Source organism: Schistocerca piceifrons, chromosome 3 (genome assembly GCF_021461385.2).
Source record: "Schistocerca piceifrons isolate TAMUIC-IGC-003096 chromosome 3, iqSchPice1.1, whole genome shotgun sequence".
Lineage (NCBI taxonomy): Eukaryota > Metazoa > Arthropoda > Insecta > Orthoptera > Acrididae > Schistocerca > Schistocerca piceifrons.
Window position 1 is genome coordinate 191,127,829 of NC_060140.1, and position 21,879 is coordinate 191,149,707.

General features: G+C 42.4%; 1 protein-coding gene and 1 non-coding gene across 2 annotated transcripts in view; both read left to right on the top strand.

The window, feature by feature from the left end:
- LOC124788507 (GTP-binding protein Rhes) overlaps positions 1-19,965 on the top strand; it is a 677,045-nt gene extending 657,080 nt beyond the window's left edge. The window contains exons 4-5 of the mRNA XM_047255776.1: positions 18,806-19,179; positions 19,940-19,965. Of these exons, the coding sequence (XP_047111732.1) occupies positions 18,806-19,179; positions 19,940-19,965 (400 nt within the window). The remainder of the gene's footprint in view (positions 1-18,805; positions 19,180-19,939) is intronic.
- Positions 3,417-3,491, top strand: Trnat-ugu. Its single transcript has one exon. It is a non-coding gene; the product is annotated as a tRNA-Thr (tRNA).
- Positions 19,966-21,879: the final 1,914 nt, after the last annotated feature.

Genomic DNA, 21,879 nt, shown 5'->3' on the forward strand with positions numbered 1-21,879 from the left:
ACCTGACAGCAGTTAAACCTTGCCGATTTAAACGAACAGTTCCATGAAAAGGTGTTCGAGTGGTCAACATAATCTCTACCCACACCATTAGGGGATACCTGACAGCAGTTAAACCTTGCCGATTTAAACGAACAGTTCCATGAAAAGGTGTTTGAGTGGTCAACATAATCCCTGCCCACCCCATTAGGGATTATCCTCTGTATGAGTCTCATTCCACAACGGTTGGGTCCCGAAATCGAGTTCCACGTTCCCTCCAGATCCGAATCCGTCGAGAATCACTCCCCAGACCAAACCGGGACTCATCTTTGAAAAGAACATTAGCCCACTGTTCGACAGTCCATGTGGCATGTTGATGGCTCCGCTCTAGATGTTCCCTTCGGTGAAGAAGCGTCAGAGGTACACGCACAGCAGGTTTCCGACAATAAAGGCCACTGCTGAAACCTTCTGTACACCGCTTGCCTCGATACAACACGTCCAGAGGATGCTACGAAATCACATGCCAGTAGCCGTGCAGTACTAAGGTGGTACCGTTGTGACCTTACAGCCAAATAACTGTTCCCTCTTTCTGATGTCACACATGGTCGGCTCCGTCCTGGTCTTCGGGGTACAGTTTTGATTCCTATAGACTGTCGTCACACCCGATAAACAACAGAATGATTCAGATTAGGCCATCGGGCCATATCAGTTTGTGACTGTCCTGCTTCCATTCTTCCCATGCCCCCCACCGCAGAGAGCCTGATAGGTGTCTTCTCTGTGCCATACAGCACCGTTCGTGACTGTTACACGGCGACTGTGAATGTGGGGCTACCCGGCAAACACTACCCCGTTTGATAGGTGCTCTGACGTCATGGTTGGCGTAGTTATCCGTTGACCAGAGAACCCTCTTCCGTGCAAGACACGATCGTACGGACATCTGTTGACAAATGATCATACCGTGTAAAAGCTATCACTCGAGTCTTCCTGGTACTGAATATTCTCTGGTGAACCAGAACTGTCTGAAGTCACTTTAGCTTCCTTCTTAGTCAAAACCTTCCTTACGATTTTTTTCCATTTGGCCTAGCTTTTTCTCCATTTTCATCAAGTTTTAATTTTATCTTTTTAATATTTTCTTCTGATGGCTAATATGTAGGTTTAGTTCTTCTATGTTTCTTATTTTAGGTTTTTAGTCTAGTCGATATAGATGAAACATTGTTCAGCATTTTGATTGGTGTGATGTAGTTTGTTCCTCTGAAAGGAGCAGGCCAAATATCCACTCCGGTAGTGGACTGAGGCCGAGATAACGAGGTTCTTTCATCGATCTTTGGCCTGATGGGTTGATGGTGTCATTCCGTACAAGTCCTTCTGAATCACATCTAAATGCGTAGTACGGAATTGCATCTGGATTAAATGGGTGGATCCCCGTTGATTTGAATCCAGACGCGGCATTCGTTAGCATCACTGTTTTTGCGCAACATTCATGAAGAAGCTCGCCAAATTACAATCTTTCTGGCGTTGGATCTCGATGATTCCTTCACCATTATGCTGCTGCAATTAAAAAATACACTACTGCCCATTAAAATTGCTACACCAAGAATAAATGCACATAATAAACGGGTATTCATTGGACAAATATATTATACTAGAACTGACATGCGATTACATTTTCAAGCAATTTGGGTAAATAGATCCTGAGAAATCAGTACCCAGGACAACCACCTCTGGCCGTAATAACGGCCTTGATACGCCTGACCATAGAGTGAAACAGAGCTTGGATGGCGTGTACAGGTGCATCTCAAGAGTAGTGACTGGCGTATTGTGACGAGCCAGTTGCTTGGCCACCATTGACCAGTCGTTTTCAGTTGGTGAGAGATCTGGAGAATGTGCTGGCCAGCTACGGTCGCAGGTTCGAATCCTGCCTCGGGCATGGATGTGTGTGATGTCCTTAGGTTAGTTAGGTTTAAGTAATTCTAAGTTCTAGGGGAATGATGACCATATATGTTAAGTCCCATAGTGCTCAGAGCCATTTGAACCATTTTTTGTGCTGGCCAGGGCAGCAGTCGAACATTTTCTGTATCCATAAAGACCCGTACAGGACCTGCAACATGCGGTCGTGCATTATCCTGCTGAAATGTATGGTTTCGCAGGGATCGAATGATGAGTAGAGCCACCTGTCGTGACACATCTGAAATGTAACGTCCACTGTTCTAAGTGCCGTCAATGCGAACAAGAGGTGACCGAGACGTGTAACCAAAGGCACCCCATACCATCTACCCGGGTGATACGCTTCCAATGTGCATTCACCGCGATGTCACCAAACACGGATGCGACCATCATGATACTGTAAACAGAACCTAGATTCATCCGAAAAAATTACGTTTTGCCATTCGTGCACCCAGGTTCGTCGTTGAGTACACCATCGCAGCCGCTCATGTCTGTGATGCAGCGTCAAGGGTAACCGCAGCCATGGTCTCCGAGCTGATAGTCCATGCTGATGCAAAAGTCGTCGATCTGTTCGTGCAGATGCCTGTTGTCTTGCAAACGTCCCCATCTGTTGACTCAGGGATCGAGACGTGGCTGCACTATCCGTTACAGCCACGCACATAAGATGCCTGTCATCTCGACTGATAGTGATACGAGGCCGTTGGGATCCAGCACGGCGTTCCGTATTACCCACCTGAACCCACCGATTCCATATTCTGGTAACAGTAATTGAATCTCGACCAACGGGAGCAGCAATGTTGCCATACGATAAACCGCAATCGCGATAGACCACAATCCGACCTTTATCAAAGTCGGAAACGTGATGGTACGCATTTCTGCTCATTACACGAGGCATCACAACAACGTTCCACCAGGCAACGCCGGTCAACTGCTGTTTGGTATGAGCAATCCGTTGGAAACTTTCCTCATGTCAGCACTTTGTAGGTGTCGTCACCGACGCCAACCTTGTGTGAATGCTCTGGAAAGCTAATCATTTGCATATCACAGCATCTTCTTCCTGTCGGTTAAATTTCGCGTCTGTAGCACGTCATCTTCGTGGTGTAGCAATTTTAATGGCCAGTAGTGTAATATAATTAATAACATAATATAATACAATATATGAAAACACATCGGTCCAGCGGCTGCAGTTAATGCGTAGTGCGACTGGGAAGGCAAAATAAAATGATATTATACGAAGATGGCATCTGTTCTTTCGGACATGTCCGAAAGAACAGATGCCATCTTCATATCGTTAAGGCTAACCAGCTGATGACCTTCTTCAGTGTGGATGCACACGAATTGCCTGAACTCTTACAGGACTCGGTGGATTGTCTGCCACGAGTAATGGGTATATTGGCAGGGGCACTACGAATGTAGTGTGTGGACTATAAATTGAGAATGTGGGTCTCACGGGGAGCGTGCCGGCGATAAGTCCCTGCAGTCGCACTATCCTCTGAGCCGTCGGTGGCTCAGATGGATAGAGCGCCTGCCGTGTAAGCAGGAGATCCCGGGTTCGGGTCCCGGTCGGGGCACTAAACTGTCCCCGCTGATGTATTTCAACGCCTGTCAGAAGCTAATGGCATTGATTTAACTGTAACATGATATTATTCATCTTAGCAAACTCCAACAGCTATACAGAGTTAGGGTGTGAATTATGGCCATCCAGAAATAGCGTAACATTTCCAAGGGGTTTATAAGGCAAAAAATGATCCCTTGGCGATTGGAGAAACATCTCAGCATTCACTTATGCAGTTTTCCTTGATATCACTATTTCACTGTCTTGTGGTTTGTTATCCCCACCCCCATTCTTTCTTCATGTTAACTCCCTTCACGACAACGTAAGAAGGAAGAAACGACCCTTCAGCATAGCAGCATGCTAGCACGGTAATAGTTTATTCTTTTCAGACGACTGTAGCTACAGGAACTATCTTTGATCATCTCTCAGCTATAACGGCGCCTTGTCAGTTGTTTAATTGAGACCATCTCATCAACACATACACACACACACATATATATATATATATATATATATATATATATATATATATATATAGCGAGAAATAAAAACCGGTTGTGATTCAAAAACTGCAGTGGATCCGCAAACAAACACACACACACACACACACACACACACACATATATATTCTCAATGGGTTTTTATTTCTCGCTCTAGCACTTTCCTTTGAATATTAAACTCTACAGAAGTTTTTCTGGCTGAATAACCATCATTTTATACTTTATTAATAGCACTTTGAAGGTCTTCTTCTTTCCATCTGCCTCGAACAGAACCAGTCTTGGGGACGTACTTAGTTCTCATCTGTAAAAAAAGTGAATTCCCGTCAAAACTAAAAAATAAACAGGTTTTTACGGAATGGCTAACTGTCCCAAAGATGGTATAGCCATTTCCCTCATGTGGCAGGGAGAGAGGACGTAGCGTGTCGTTAAACATGGTGGACGAGAACGCAAACAGAAACAACATGATGGTATGCACCCCAACCTATAAAGCCCTGAAATGTAAGATTTCGAAACTTCTCACAGTCTAACTTAAGAAGAAACGAAAAAATTTGACATGCTGTATAATATTAAGGTGTGTTAAAAACTGAAATCATGAAAAATACTGTTTATCGAAATAAAGAGTCAAGAGAAGCATTGACGTGTCACTCACGACAATGCTTTACTATCAACTGACTAGCAGCGCTGTAAATCGTGTAACTGGAGAACTACAGCCATCGGTCATCTCTCCCCTACGGCCATCTATTCCTGTTTTAGGGAAAGGGGGGGGGGGGGGGGGGTAGGACGTCAAACAGGTCGACTTGGAGCAGGAGAGGCACCACAGGACATTTTATTTTCCACTGTCTATACTTTTACAAATAAATTCATAAAACTTTGTCAGCATGACCAGGAAGGATTCGGGATTCACACTCATAGCAGTGGAAATTCAAAAACATAACAAAATAAATTTTTTTACATGTCAAATTTCATCGTTTTTGCTTACTATTGGCTGCATTTATTGCTATAGGTACATTTTTCTTCACAAGTAAGAGTGATTCTTTGATGAATTTTGCACAGCATACAAACCATACTTACAGGTGTATGAAACTCTCGAATTTTCCAAATCTATTAAAAACTGTGGTAAAAATTGAGATAATTAACTACAAAATTTGATTTTTTTCTAAATATAAAGTTTAAAACGTAACAGCTCATTCAATTTTTTCATAAATTAAATAGATTCTAGAGTTTCAGACACCTGTAAGTATGGTTTGTATGCTGTGCAAAATTCATCGAACAGTCTCTCTTACTTATGAAGAAAAGTGTACCTATAGCAACAAATGCAGCCAATAGCAAGTGAAAAAATGATGAAATTTCACATGTAAAAAAATTTATTTTGTTATGTTTTTGAACTTTCGCTGCTACGAGTGTGAATCCTGAAGCCTTCCTGGTCATGCTGACAAAGTTTTATGAATTTACTTGTAAAAGTATAGACAGTGGAAATTAAAATGTCCTGTGGTGCCTCTCCTACTCCAAGTCGGCCCGTTTGACGTCCTATCCCCCATAACCTATGTCAAACAAAATATTCGGTACACAATGAATACAGATCGTGTAAAGCAATCCGTTTGGCTGTAATCAGTGGAGGTGCAAAAGTGAAGTTCAGGGCAGACCAGCAATATTCTGGGCCCTTCCCTTAACCTTCCTTACGCGGGACACGCGGACTGCCAGGATTTCCCGACGTACCTTGAGCACGCTAAGAAGCGATCCATTAGATCACACGCTACAGACGCAGTAGGGCGATTATTCGACCACATCGCTCTCCAAGGGCACTTTGAGACTGCGCAGACCACACAGAATTAGTTCCAGAAAATGAACGTGCATCGAACAGCTACTTAATCGTTAATCTCGATTGTCGAAGATGCGCTAAGAAAATCATGGAAAAGATTGCGAAGGCGGAATAGCGCTTAACACACAGAAGAGGGTTCTTCTTGAAAAATTATACAGCAACGGATGTGAACCAACAGTTACGACCATTCTGGAAACGTTATAATTGTGTGGAAAATCGCCACTCGAAACCTCACCCCTTCCTTCCGTTGGCAGCCAATTATCAAAGGCACACCCTATGATACACCGACTTGAAATGTCAAACAGTCACTTGTTTTCCTCCATACGTTCCAAGCTCATCTCGAAGTTCTCATTTTTACGTAATCAATGAAGATCCACACACACCTCAGCTGTGAAAAATCTGTGATTAAATCAATGATCCAGTTCACAACTAAGACTTAAGTTTTAAATCTATGGTACTACATTTAACCATCGATGTGCCATTTCTCAAAATTCTACTACAACAAATCGTGTCAGAGTCGAAATGTTTTTGATAACTACTTTTTACCTTTATGCCTTGAAATAGCACAGTATGATAACCTCTTCCAGTTTGAGCGAGTCTCTTTACAGACACTTCCTGACCATTTTGGAGTATTCTTCGCTATTCCCAACTGTTCTGATCAATGTGGCAATATCTGAGATGTCGAGCCACTCTCGAAGATTCTGGAACAATGATAAACGCTTTTCTGTCAAGTCCCACATTTATTTTTATCTTTCCTTTTGTGGTGAACTGTGTATTTCTCACTTCTGACTATAGGCCCAAAATACGCTGCTTTCCTACGTTTGATGATGTTTCAATGGCGACTTCAAGATTTATACCAATACAGTGGAGTACTTCACGTCGTCTGCCCATGACATCTTCAGTATGCGGTGTCACAATCCCCATTTTCTGCGCCTTTAACCTATTTGTAGACTGTTGATGTTGATATTGTGGTCTTCAGTCCAGAGACTGATTTGATGCAGCTCTCCATGTTACTCAATCCTGTGCAAGCTTCTTCATCTCCCAGTACCTACCGCAACCTACATCTTTCTGAATCTGCTTAGTCTTTTCATTTCCTGGTCTCCCTCTACGATTTTTACCCTCCACGCCGCCCTCAAATACTTAATTGGTTATCCCTTGATGCCTCAGAAAATGTCCTACCAAGCGATCCCTTCTTCTAGTCAAGTTGTGCCACAAATTTCTCTTCTCCCCAATTCTGTTCAATACCTCCTCATTAATTATGTGATCTACCCATCTAATCTTCAGCATTCTTCTGTAGCACCACATTTCGAAAGCTTCAATCCTTTTCTTGTCTACACTATTTATCGTCCACGTTTCACTTCCATACACGGCTACACTCCATACAAATACTGTCAGAAACGACTTCCTGACATTTAAATCTATACTCGATGTTAACAAATTTCTCTTCTTCAGAACCGCTTTTCCTTGCCATTGCCAGTCTACATTTTATATCCTCTCTACTTCGACCATCATGAGTTATTTTTCTCCCCAAATAGCAAAACTCCTTTACTACTTTAAGTGTCTCATTTCCTAATCTAATTTCCTCAGCATCACATGATTTACTTCGACTACATTCAATTATCCTCATTTTGCTTTTGTCGATGTTCATTTTATACCCTCCTTTCAAGACACTGTCCATTCCGTTCAACTGCTCTTCCAAGTCCTTTGCTGTCTCTGACAGAACCTCAAAGTTTTTATTTCTTCTCGTTGGATTTGAATACCTACTCCGAATTTTTCTTTTTCCTTTACTGCTTGCTCAATATACAGATAGAATAACATCGAGGATAGGTTACAACCCTGTCTCACTCTCTTCCCAACCACTGCTTCCCTTTCATACCCCTCGACTCTTATAACTGCCATCTGGTTCCTGTACAAATTGTAAATAGCCTTTCGCTCCCAGTATTTTACCCCTGCCAATTTCAGAATCTGGAAGAGAGTATTCCAATCAACATTCTCATAAACTTTCTCTAAGGCTACAAATGCTAGAAACGTAGGTTTGCCTTTCCTTAATCTATTTTCTAAGATAAGTCGTAGGGTCAGTATTGACTCACGTGTTCCAATATTTCTACGGAATCCAAACTGATCTTCCCCGAGGTCGGCTTCTACCAGTTTTCTCATTCGTCTGTAAAGAATTCGTGTTAGTATTTTGCAGCTGTGGCTTATTAAACTAATAGTTCGGTAATTTTCACATCTGTCAACACCTGCTTTCTTTGGGATTGGAATTATTATATTCTTCTTGAAGTCTGAGGGTATTTCGCCTATCTCATACATCTTGCTCACCAGATGGTTTAGTTTTGTCAGGGCTGGCTCTCCCAAGGCTATCAGTAGTTCTAATGGAATCTTGTCTACTCCCGGGGCCTTGTTTCGACTCAGGTCTTTCAGTGCTCTGTCAGACTCTTCACGTAGTATCATATCTCCCATTTCATCTTCATCTACCTCCTCTTCCATTTCCATAACATTGTCCTCAAGAACATCGCTCTTGTATAGACCCTCTATATACTCCTTCCACCTTTCTGCTTTCCCTTCTTTGCTTAGAAGTGGGTTTCCATCTGAGCTCTTGATATTCATGCAGATGTTTCTTTTTTCTCCAAAGCTCTCTTTAATTTTCCTGTAGGCAGTATCTATCTTACCCCTAGTGATATACTTCTCCACATCCTTTCATTTGCCCTCTGGAGATCCCTGCTTAACCATTTTGCACTTCCTGACGATCTCATTTTTGAGATGTTTGTATTCCTTTTTGCCTGCTTCATTTACTGCATTTTTTTTTATTTTCTCCTTTCTCAATTAAATTCAATATCTCTTCAGTTACCCAAGGATTTCTATTAGCCCTTGCCTTTTTACCTACTTGATCCTCTGGCGCTTTCACTATTTCATCTCTCAAAGCTACCCATTCTTCTTCTACTATATTTCTTTCCCCCATTCTTGTCAATCGTTTCCTAATGCTCTCCTTGAAACTCTCTACAACCCCTGGTTCTTTCAATTTATCCAGGTCCCATCTCCTTAAATTCCAACCTTTTTGCAGTTTCTTCGGTTTTAATCTACAGTAGATTGTGGTCAGAGTCCACATCTGTCACTGGAAATGTCTTACAATTTAAAACCTGGTTCCTAAATCTCTGTCTTACCATTATATAATCTATCTGACACCTTCCTGTGTCTCCAGGCTTCTTCCACGTATACAACCTTCCTTTATGATTCTTGAACCAAGCGTCAGCTATAATTAAGTTATGCTCTGTGCAAAATTCTTCCTCTTTCATTCCTTACCCTTATTACGTATTCACCTACTACGTTTCCTTCTCTTCCTTTCCCTACTATCGAATTCCAGTCATCCATGACTATTAAATTTTCATCTCCCTTCACTATCTGAATAATTTCTTTTATCTCATCATACATTTCATCAATCTCTTCGTCATCTGCGGAGCTAGTTGGAATATAAACTTGTACTACTGTGGTAGGCATGGGCTTCGTTTAGTGTTCTAGGAGAGCCAACACCGTGTTACGAATGGAGGCCGAAATGCACGCGTTTTAGCTCAAGAAGCCTGGCGTGAGGAGGGAAGAACTATACTGACGTGAGGTCTGGAACATGACAAGGAATGAGAATTCAGAAAGTAATTAGTTTGATACTTAACTTTAATCCATTAATGATGAACGTCGCCCTTGACGGTACATGATTCACAATATTATCTGTTCAGAATACATTGTTGAAAATAGTAATTATAGTAACTGAATATGGCGCCTTGCTAGGTCGTAGCAAATGCCGTAGCTGAAGGCTACGCTAAACTGTCGTCTCTGCAAATGAGAGCGTATGTAGACAGTGAACCATAGCTTTCAAAGTCGGTTGTACAACTGGGGCGAGGCCTAGGGAGTCTCTGTAGACTAGACCTGCCGTGTGGCGGCGCTCGATCCGCAACCACCGACAGCGGCGATACGCGGGTCCGACGTGCACTAACGGACCGCGGCCGACCCAAAGGCCACCACCCAGCAAGCGTGGTGTCCGGCGGCGACACCACACTTCGTGTCTATCTTGGCCACAATAATGTGTTCACTATGCTGTTTGTAGTATCTTACCCGCATTCCTATTTTTTTTATTCATTATTAAACCTACTCCCGCATTACCCCTATTTGATTTTGTATTTATAACCCTGAGCAGAAGTCTTGTTCCTCCTGCCACCGAACTTCTCTAATTCTCACTATATCTAACATGAACATGAATATCAATGATACTGCGTGAAGAGTTTGACAGAGCACTGAAAGACCTGAGTTGAAACAAGGCCCCGGGAGTAGACAACATTCCATTAGAACTACTGACAGCCTTGGGAGAGCCAGCCCTGACAAAACTAAATCATCTGGCGAGCAAGATGTATGAGACTTCAAGAAGAATATAATAATTTCAATCCCAAAGAAAGCAGGTGTTGACAGATGTGGAAATTACCGAACTATCCGTTTAATAAGTCACAGCTGCAAAGTACTAACGCGAATTTTTTACAGACGAATGGAAAAACTTATAGAAGCCGACCTCGTGGAAGATCAGTTTGGGTTCCGTAGAAATGTTGGAACACATGAGGCAATACTGACATTACGACTTATCTTAGAAGAAAGATTAAGAAAAGGCAAACCTACGTTTCTAGCATTTGTAGACTTAGAGAAAGCTTTTGACAATGTTGACTGGAATACTCTCTTCCAGATTCTGAAATTGGCAGAGGTAAAATACTGGGAGCGAAAGGCTATTTACAATTTGTACAGGAACCAGATGGCAGTTATAAGAGTCGAGGGGTATGAAAGGGAAGCAGTGGTTGGGAAGAGAGTGAGACAGGGTTGTAACCTATCCTCGATGTTATTCTATCTGTATATTGAGCAAGCAGTAAAGGAAAAAGAAAAATTCGGAGTAGGTATTCAAATCCAACGAGAAGAAATAAAAACTTTGAGGTTCTGTCAGAGACAGCAAAGGACTTGGAAGAGTAGTTGAACGGAATGGACAGTGTCTTGAAAGGAGGGTATAAAATGAACATCGATAAAAGCAAAATGAGGATAATCGAATGTAGTCGAAGTAAATCATGTGATGCTGAGGAAATTAGATTAGGAAATGAGACACTTAAAGTAGTAAAGGAGTTTTGCTATTTGGGGAGAAAAATAACTGATGGTGGTCGAAGTAGAGAGGATATAAAATGTGGACTGGCAATGGCAAGGAAAAGCGGTTCTGAAGAAGAGAAATTTGTTAACATCGAGTATAGATTTAAATGTCAGGAAGTCGTTTCTGAAAGTATTTGTATGGAGTGTAGCCATGTATGGAAGTGAAACGTGGACGATAAATAGTTTAGACAAGAAGAGAATAGAAGCTTTCGAAATGTGGTGCTACAGAAGAATGCTGAAGATTAGATGGGTAGATCACATAACTAATGAAGAGGTATTGAATAGAATTGGGGAGAAGAGGAGCTTGTGGCACAACTTGACTAGAAGAAAGGATCGGTTGGTAGAACATGTTCTGAGACATCTAGGGGTCACCAATTTAGTATTTGAGGGCAGCGTGGAGAGTAAAAATCGTAGAGGGAGACCAAGAGATGAATACACTAAACAGATTCAGAAGGATGTAGGCTGCAGTAGGTACTGGGAAACGAAGAAGCTTGCACAGGATAGAGTAGCATGGAGACCTGCATCAAACCAGTCTCAGGACTGAAGACCACAACCAGAACAACAACTAACTTTCACCTATCCATTTCCCTTTTTAAATTTTCTAACGTGCCTGCCCGATTAAGGGGTCTGACATTCCACGCTCCGACCCGTAGGACGCCAGTTTTCTTTCTCCTGATAACAACGTCCTCCTAAATAGTCCCCGCCCGGAGATCCGAATGGGGAGCTATTTTACCACCGGAATATTTTACCCAAGAGGACGCCATCATCATTTAACCATATTTAATTTGTGGATAAGGTTTCAATTGTCCAAGTGTCTACCCCATCACAGTAGTACCGATGACACTTACCACTCAACAATTCGCCAACGTACCTTGGGTTCAATATAACTATTACATGTCAGAAGCTCGAGATTTTATGTACTTTCATTATTTTAATTGTATCTATAATCTTGGTTATCATGTGATCTAATATAATGATTATTAGACCCAAAATGTGATGGCAGAAAACGTATTTGTTATATAGTCCGGTTTCATACTCTTTTCTATAAAAGGCAATAGGACGAGACCAAAGGGTTACAACGTGACCGCAAACTTTATCTTAAGTCACTCTGAAAAATTATCTACAACAGTTAAATGAAATAATTAGTAACTGATACATGACCTTCAGTTCCTAACACTTTCCAACACACTGTGATGATAGAAAGGAAGGAACCAGGGCATTAAACTCATTGATAAGGAAAAGAAGTATCTGTCACGAAATTCTGAAAAACTAGCGTTACTATAACTATTATACGAGAACCGTATGTATTCAGCCACAAACATTTTCGCGGGACTTGTGACCTCGCTGTTTTGTCCCATAACCCCTCAATCAACCCATCAAACGAAAACATTAATCAAAACATTTAACATTCAATATTAGCAAGCATGAAAAACTTACCTCAAGGCACATCTATTACCATGGTCATAATTCACAAGTTAGCAGACTGTGACCGTGGTAAAACAGATCTCCACTACTTTGTCCGTGAAACAGTAATTCGCCAAAGAGTGATCATATTCTGTAGGTATTTATTTCAAAGATAACTTCTTTCTTTATATGAAAGAAAAATATACATCATAGAGCCAAAAGTAGTACTTTCGAGAGCAGGTGATTCAACTCTGTTCATTAATAATAACAATACAAAGCTATTACAATTTTCACTGGAGTCATGGCATCTACATAAACTCAGGACCATTCGTTGAAGTGATAAGAAGGTACCTTGGTCAATAATTCCTTATGAAATGTGTTCAGGACAAACTAGTGTAAGACTTAACAAGAACAAGCCGCCTGATGTACCTGTACACATGAAGACTATGAACGATTTTAAAAAAAATGAATGTCCCCAATAAAACCTCTACGTCTTGAATATCATTTTAAGAATTCGGCCTTAGAACCAGAAGTATCATTGGCCCTAGCACCGACAGTTTGGTTTCCATAGTGCGGCTATTGTTTACGCAAATGGATCCAAGAATGAAGATGGCGCAGGCAATGCATTTGGAACAATGAACGCAATATCCTATAAGTTTTAAACTAACGAGGTACTACACAACCATCAGCTAGAACCAAAACCTCGGAAAAAAAATTAATTATTCTGTAGCATACAGGATAGCAGACGTATTTAGACAACCCCAAAACAATAAACGGCAGTTCAAAATGTATGTATCAATGGCTACTGTAGGATAAAAGGAAACGAAATTGCAGTTAGTGTCGCCAAACAGATAATATGTGACGACGCAGAAAGCAATATTACAGTACTGGCTTGACTTTCTACAAAAACACAAACAACTAAGAAGACATGAATGGAGCAAGTAATTGTCAGATTCCACGAAAACAACAGGCAACATTATGCCACTATATCACCAGCAATACTAAGCAAACCTAGGTGCACGAAGAGCTGTTATGGAAGAATTCAGACAGCGTATATACTGCATTCATGCTGTTGAGTCACAACTTTGTGAATGTGGAATTACGAAGGATGTGAACCACTTGTTCTTTGTTTGCGGCAGTTGAGAACAACAATCTGTAACACTGTTTTGGCGTCTGGCAGCGTTAAAATGTTCTCTTTCAGCATCTGCGCTGACTCTCCTAGCGACAAGGACTACAGGGTATACAAGGAAGTCTCTCTCTACGGTGTGCAGAGAAGTTAAACATGTTATTTAGAGATGTGCAGTCAGAGGAAATATGCAATGAATTACTGTTAAAATAAAGTAGAAGAAAGTTGTAAATTTTAATTTGTCTGTTAATTTACGCGAGTTAATACAGGAACTAAAGCTGACCCATTTAGGATCTATGCAGCATCTGTGTTGATAGTGCTGCTATTAGCAATGCAAATCTATTAACTATTTAGGTATGTGGTGTATAGCTTACATTACAGTTTTATCACAATTTTGCTCTTTTTTTAACTGATTTAACGCAGTAGCACATTACGTCTAATTCTGAATTTTCGACCTAGTTATATTTCTCCACGTAATTCAACAAAAATGGTACATACGACCTACTTAAACCAGCTAAAAAACATACTAAGAAGTTTCAAGAATTAAGTATTAAAGGTTAGAAATTGTATATTGATGACTCTGTGGGAAGAGGCCTAAAAGCAAATAAAAACTTTTATTCATTCAATCTTCGTACACCCATATTTAAACTGGATGAAGATGGGACACAGCTAGTATAATTTTTATTAAAAATGAAATTCCTCCAGCTGTACTTAAGATTCTTTATTTACTTCGCTACTAGTTTCGACGTTGCGTCAACGCCATCTTCAGGCCTGTACACTTTGATGAAATCAGTTGTGTGGGGCTCAGTCTAGAAGTTCGCGGTGAGACCAACACGTGTCCCACGTGCTACCAAAGCCAAAAGTTACCTACTGTATTTTGTATGTAAAAAATAAGTCGCTGAATACATTTCTGAATTTACATTGCTGAATTTACATATTTATTCCAATTACGTATGAAGAAATATTTTGACACAAGTTCAATGCCGGTCAGTAATGACCGTCTTCAGATCTGAGTATACACAGTTTTCTATTCATAGGGAGTCAGCATATGTAAACATGGTGCGATCAAAGCTTCGTCGTATTTATAAGTAATACAAATACCACACACACACACACACACACACACACACACAGTTGTAGTGGACTTGTTGACTCTATGAAGCATCTTATTAGGTCTGAAGAATGCGATTATTGACTAGAATTATGTAAAAAAAAAGGATTGTGATCTATAACTGGAATAAATACGTAAATACCTTCCTGGATCACCGTGGATTTTTTTCTCGACCGTGTCGCAACTCATTGAATACAAGGCAAAATGTGTTAAAATTAGTAATTCATCTGCGCTCTTGTAAATTTTATTTCAAATCTATTTCAATATTTCTCCTCATATGGCTTTCCACATATCAAATGATTATATCAGAAACATAGCTAATGCTTACTGTTCTAATAAAAGCATTATATTATCGTAGAAGAGCTTATTTTCCTTCAGTAGTTAGTAGACTTTAGCCAGTACTTCATTCACAGATCTGATTGCTTCCAAGCTTCCCTTCACAGCTGACTTTCATAAAACTTTGCCACTGACACCAGTTTTCATAAGTACACTGTGGGATGTTCCACCCTACCTTCATTCTTTTATACTTTTTTCAATTATATTTTAAAATATTATGCTGATATTTTTAAGTATTATTGTGAACAATACATTACGGTATTTTCTTGAACAATAGCTTACAGAGCTACAAAAACATAGCAGAGGCTCTTCCCACTCCCGGGAGAACATAAACACTGCGCAGAAACAATCAACTAGCCAACAACGGGAGGGACCTCTGATTCTGCCAGAGCTACTGAGCTCATTAAAACAACTTTGCCGTTTCTACGACCTTACGGAAGGAAGTTACCATCCATTGAAATAGTTTAGGTTAGGCATGGTGGTTCTCACTGAAACAGCCGCTTTTCGGTTATATCGGTTTCTTTCCACGCCATTTTAAACTGACTGTTAAAACCGCTCAAAATAACTGGTTTCGGAAACCATCGATTTTTCGGTTTTTTATGCCTATTATTTCCTGTAATAAACGCAGAAATCGAACGAAGATTGAAAAAAAACTGACTCAGTTTCAAGATGAATGGAATCAAAATATTAAATTAAATAGGTAAATAGAAAAACCCTTAGTCCATCCACCTTCCGCTGCTTTTCTCGAGAAGCGATAAGTGGTGGAATTGTACAAAAAGTCGCCAATATTCTCATACTGATTCTATTTTTTTGAAACTCTGCTCAAAAATCATGCTGTAATCGGAGATCATACCTCCATTTGAGTCTGTGCTAAAGGGTAAAAACTAAAGTTGAAGAACTCTGTATTTCGAGTTAATTTGTCCGTTTTTAAGTGCTACAACCGATAAAGGTATATTATGCGGGTTCAGGTAGCAGATCGGCTACCGTATACTGTGAATGAATTGTTGTTAAGTATTTAATTTATTAGTGTTACCATAATCTCCTTTCTGTTTTATTCTTTCATAGAAATGGAAGACAAATCTTTAATTTTTTAAGGCAAGTTAAGCGCTGTACTTCATTGCTACGTCACTTGGTAAAAGCATTTCGAGGCTAGGATTGATGCCATTCTGCAATACAACAGATGTCCAGCGATGGTAGCGAAAAATTGCCTTATAGACCAGGTGTGGGAGAGTCTTGCACATTGAGTGTACACGCGTATCTTAAGCCACGACTCTTGGCAAAAAGGACATTAGTTTCTCAGTAATGCTTTACCAATTCTAATGCCATGTGATCGGTTATGTCGACATTGTAATTGAAATACCGCTAGTCACTCGTCAGATTTTTTACTATAACGCAGTATTTCAAACCAATGCAAATTTTACGAATAAAAATTACTCATTTTAAAAAAACGCTTATTTAAAAACTAAAAATTTTACCTGTGACTGATTGATATTTCACTTTTTCACTCGGCCATTAGTGAAAAATAAAAAACATCTGCTATAACCGAAACAAAACAAATTCATTTCATAAATAATGCACACTAAGTTTTTTTAATTACTCGTTTATTTTTTCAGTATCTCTTTACAGTCCTTCAGTATAGTCTCCCTGCTTCCCTATGACGGAATCCTAACGTCTCGGAAGCTCTGTTATTTCATCCGGACCATCACTTCTGTTCATTTTTCCAATGGCTCGGGTAACAGTGATAGAAAGGTCTTTCAAACAGAGATAACGACCCCCACCCATAGGTTTTTTTCAACTTCGCGAACAAGTGGTAGCCTGGGGACTCATGTCCGAGCTTTAGGGAGGATGTGGTAGCGCTTCCCGTCCGTATTCACGCAATTTTTGGACAGCAAAATTGCCGATATGCGGGCTGGCATTGTGGATATTGAGTGGCCCAGCCTCGAGAAACTGATGTCGGGTTTTGTGCATTTTTCTGCGCAGGATTTGTGTGAAGTTACGATAATACACTGCTGAGACACTTATTCTACTTGGGACTGTATCTGTCATGATGCTCCCTTGGTATTCATAAACAAAAGTCATCATTTGCTTGATTTAATTGAGCGCGTCGAAATTTTTTTGGGCGTGTAGGCTCTGAAGCTCTTCACTAATTGGACAGTGATTTCAACTGCGGTTCAAAGTCTCTAATCCAGGTTTTATGAGCAGCGACAGTTCGACACAAGAATCCTTGGCCTTCATGGTAGAATCGTTGTCTGAGCAAGTGGGACCCATCTTGGGGAAATGTTTCTTTTCTTCAACTCGCTTATCAGAATGCTGATGATGGGAAAATTCCTCAGAAGTCTGTGCGATCTTCTTCAAGAGCATCTGCCAAAACTTTCACACTTCGTTCATCTGTTGAAGTTTTTGGTCTTCTGGGTCTTGGATTATCGTCTATGTTCATGCGACCACCACGAAAACGATTAATCCTACGTCAAACTCTATTACGGTCTACTGTAAACTCACCACAAACGTCACTTGACGAACTGTGGATTTCTGTCGGGTTTTTGCAGCGTAAAGTTTCCATCTTGATGTACGACCTCTAGCCTTGAACAGTCGCAGTATCCGAAACCTTTACTGGGTCCGTTTCTACCTCTTGCCAATTTTGTGTTACAGTACACAGGGACAAAACAAAAATATGTGCTTCTTCTTCAAGCTACCAACTACATATGAAGTAATTTTAATTGTTGTTGCATGAAACAAGCCACAGTATTACCGACCTGTGCTTTCTTTCTTTTTGCCGCTTACGCCATAGTCCCGCAGCGATCGCAGGGTCGGTGTGGCTAGAATGCATTTGGCATTGTTAGCTTTAGGGGTGGCCGGATGCCCTTCCTGCCGCCACCCCGTACCCCCAGGGATGGAATCAGTGTCTGCATCTAACGTAAATCGATTTCCAGGCTGGCTGGCACACCGACCCTTGTCGTTATTCCACTGGGCGGATTCGATCCGGGGCCGGCGCGCCTACCCGAGTCCAGGAAGCAGCGGGTACTCGCCGCACTAGCAGTGGGGTCTCTTTACGGCACTGGCAGTGCGTCGCGGCCCAAACCCCTCCCACTCCTTTTTTCATGTCCCCTGTTGGGTCACAGCACTAAGTGTGCAGAGATCTTAACACAAAACTCCCATTGTCCGATGTAAGAAAGACAAAGAAACCTCTTCTCTGAGTAGAAACTGAACACTGATAAAACTTAACAATTCTTCTTGAATCACACAAATACTTTGGAAGTCGAACAGGAGTAATTCTGAACGAAATGTTTTGAAAAAAACTCTTCGTGTAACATAGAAGTTTCGGAAGCAAGGTAATAGCAAATAATAATAAGAACACAAGTGACTTTTAATTTTGTTCTGTTCGTTCTCGTTCAAGGTGTTGTAGTGGGCCCACATATTTAACCGACACCCATTCTTTCAAAAATGATGTTTAGCATGTTGCCGTAGTGCTTCTGGTGGTTGCGATACTGCTCGGCTACCCCTACCCTGGCGGGTTATTACCTGTACATTATTTACGAAATGTCCCTCGAACCGAAAAATACCGATAATTCGTAACTAAAAAATGGCTCTGAGCACTACGGAACTTAACATCTATGGTCATCAGTGCCCTAGAACTTAGAACTACTTAAACCTAACTAACCTAAGGACATCACACAACACCCAGTCATCACGAGGCAGAGAAAATCCCTGACCCCGCCGGGAATCGAACCCGGTAATTCATAACTAAAATACTGGTATCGGTTTTAACTGGTCAGTTTTTTGCATCCCTGGTTCAGATTTCTATGCACTTTTTCGCTGTGACTGTGCAAGATTGCAGGAGTGACGTGGGGCAAACCGCCCGTGTCAGCAGGACGGTGACGGTGGAGGAGGCGACGGCGTACGCCAACACCCAGGACGACTGCTGCGTGTTCGTGGAGACGTCGGCGAAGCGCAACATCCGCGTGGACGACCTGTTCTACGAGCTGTTCCTGGCGGCCGGGCTGCCGCTGGAGATGGCGCCCAACCACCACCGCCGGCTGCACCCCAGCTTCGGCAGCCCGTGCGCGCTGCCGCCGCCCGCGCCGCAGCACCGCTCCAAGAAGTGCTCGCTGTCCATCAAGCGTCGCCTCAGCGACGCGTGCGGCGTCGTGGCGCCCAACGTGCGCCGGCCCTCCATCCGGACCGACCTCATGATCATGCGCACCAAGACCTGCTCGCTGGGCAGCAGCGGCGGCGGCGGCGGCAGCCGCGACGCGGGGCTCGCCGGCTCGGGGGGCGCGTCGCGGCTCGCCGCGCTCGTGCGCAGGAGCGTCGGCATCGGCGCCGCCACCGGCGACGACGTCGGCCGCTGCGTCGTCCAGTGACGGCCCGAGCGCCGACCACCACCCCGCGCCGCCGGCCGGAGGCGCCGGGCCGCCTCCCCTGGCTGCCGCGGGCTCGTCCACCGACCTCGCGTGCCACCTTTCTTCGCTGGAACTCCCAGACAGTCTCCGACGAGATGACGACTCTCGTGTTACCTTTCTTCGCTGGAACTCCCAGACAGTCTCCGACGAGATGACGACTCTCGTGTTACTGGTGAAAAATTCTGCGTGTGTCGTCGGCTCAGACGTTTCATTCCTGAGGGGCCTCAGTTCTTCTGAGGCTGTACCTTGAGACGGAACCACCTGCAGGCACAGAGAGTCTGCCAACAGTCAAGCAGACCTTCAACACTCTGAGGCTACCTCCTAGAAAACTAGCGAAGCGAATAAAATCGCCTTGTTAGTGGGTCACACCCACTGGAGGTCACTGATCAAAAATTACAAAATCGCCGGCTGAACGTACCGTAAATATAGCCCCGACACGGAAGTTGGCCAGACCTATCAAGTGTTGAGCCCAAGTTACCTCACATTCATCTACTTCACGTGCCACATTTCATGTCTGGAGTTCGCTGAGAGTCTTCAACAGAATAATGATCACAATGTTACTTGCGAAAATTTAAAAACTGTGCACTTTTTCAATTACTCAGGACACTCTGCACGTGTCGTGAGCTGAATATTATTATATATGAGGGGCCTTAGTTTTTCTGAGGCTGTCTGTACCTGGAGACGAAACCAGAAACCACCTGTAGGCACAGAGAGTCTACCAAAAGTCAAACAGACCTTCAACAGTCACCTCTGAGGTTACCTCCTGGAAAACTAGCGAAACGAATAAAATCGCCTTGTTAATGGGTCACACCCCGTGCGGGACACTGGTCAGAAGTTACAAAACTGCCCACAACTGACAGGTGTCTGTGTTGCATGTACAATGAATATCGACCCAACATCTAAGTTGGCTAGACCTATCAGCTGTTGAGCCCAAGTTACCACACATTCATCTACTTCACGTGCCACATTTCATGTCTGGAGTTTGCTGAGAGTCTCCAACAGAATAATGATCACCATGTTACTGGCGAAAATTCAAAAACTGCGCACTTTTTCAATTGCTCAGGACATTCTGCACGTGTCGTGAGCTGAACATTATTATTTATGAGGGGCTTAGTTTGTCTGGGACCGTACATAGAGACGAAAAAATGTGTGGGCACAGAGATTAGTCGACAGTCAAACAGTTCTTTAGCAGTCACCTCTGCAGCTACGTCCTAGAAAACGACCAAACAAAAAATAAATCACCCTGATCATGAGTCACACTGCGTGAAGACCACTGGTCAGAACTTACAGAACCTTCCACGACTAACAGGTCTCTGTGTTGCCTATACAAAGGATGTGGACCCAACATGTAAATTGGTAAGACCTGTCAACTGTTGAGCCCAAGTTACCTCACATTCATCAACTTCACGTGCCACATTTCATGTCTGGAGTTCGCTGAGTGTCTCCAACAGAATAATGATCACCATGTTACTTGCGAAAATTCAAAAACTGTGCACTTTTTCAATTGCTCAGGACATTCTGCACGTGTCGTGAGCTGAGCATTATTATTTATGAGGGGCTTAGTTTGTCTGGGACCGTACATAGAGACGAAAAAACGTGTGGGCACAGAGATTAGTCGACAGTCAAACAGTTCTTCAGCAGCCACCTCTGCGGCTACGTCCTAGAAAACGACCAAACAAAAAATAAATCACCCTGATCATGAGTCACACTGCGTGAAGACCACTGGTCAGAACTTACGGAACCTTCCACGGCTAACAGGTCTCTGTGTTGCCTATACAAAGGATGTGGACCCAACATGTAAATTGGTAAGACCTGTCAACTGTTGAGCCCAAGTTACCTCACATTCATCAACTTCACGTGCCACATTTCATGTCTGGAGTTCGCTGAGTGTCTCCAACAGAATAATGATCACCATGTTACTTGCGAAAATTCAAAAACTGTGCACTTTTTCAATTTCTCAGGACATTCTGCACGTGGCTTGAGACGAACATTATTATTTCTGAAGGGCTTAGTTTGTCTGGCGCCGTACATAGAGACGAAACAACGTGTAGCCACAGAGATTAGTCGACAGTCAAACAGTTCTTCAGCAGTCACCTCTGCGGCTACGTCCTCGAAAACGACAAACAAAAAAAAATCACCCTGTTCATGAGTCACACCGCGTGAAGACCACTGGTCAGAACTTACAGAACCTTCCAGAGCTGACAGGTCTCTGTGTTGCCTGTACAAAGGATGTGGACCCAACATGTAAATTGGTAAGACCCGTCAACTGTTGAGCCCAAGTTACCTTACGTTCATCAACTTCAAACCTTCAAATGTGTGTGAAACCTTATGGGACTTAACTGCTAAGGTCATCAGTCACTAAGCTCACACACTAGTTAACCTAAATTATCCTAAAGACAAACACACACACTCATGCCCGAGGGAGGACTCGAACCTCCGCCGGGACCAGCCGCACAGTCCATGGCTGCAGCGCCCCGGACCGCTCGGCTAATCCCGCGCGGCCATCAACTTCACGTGCTATGTTTCATACACACAGTTCGCA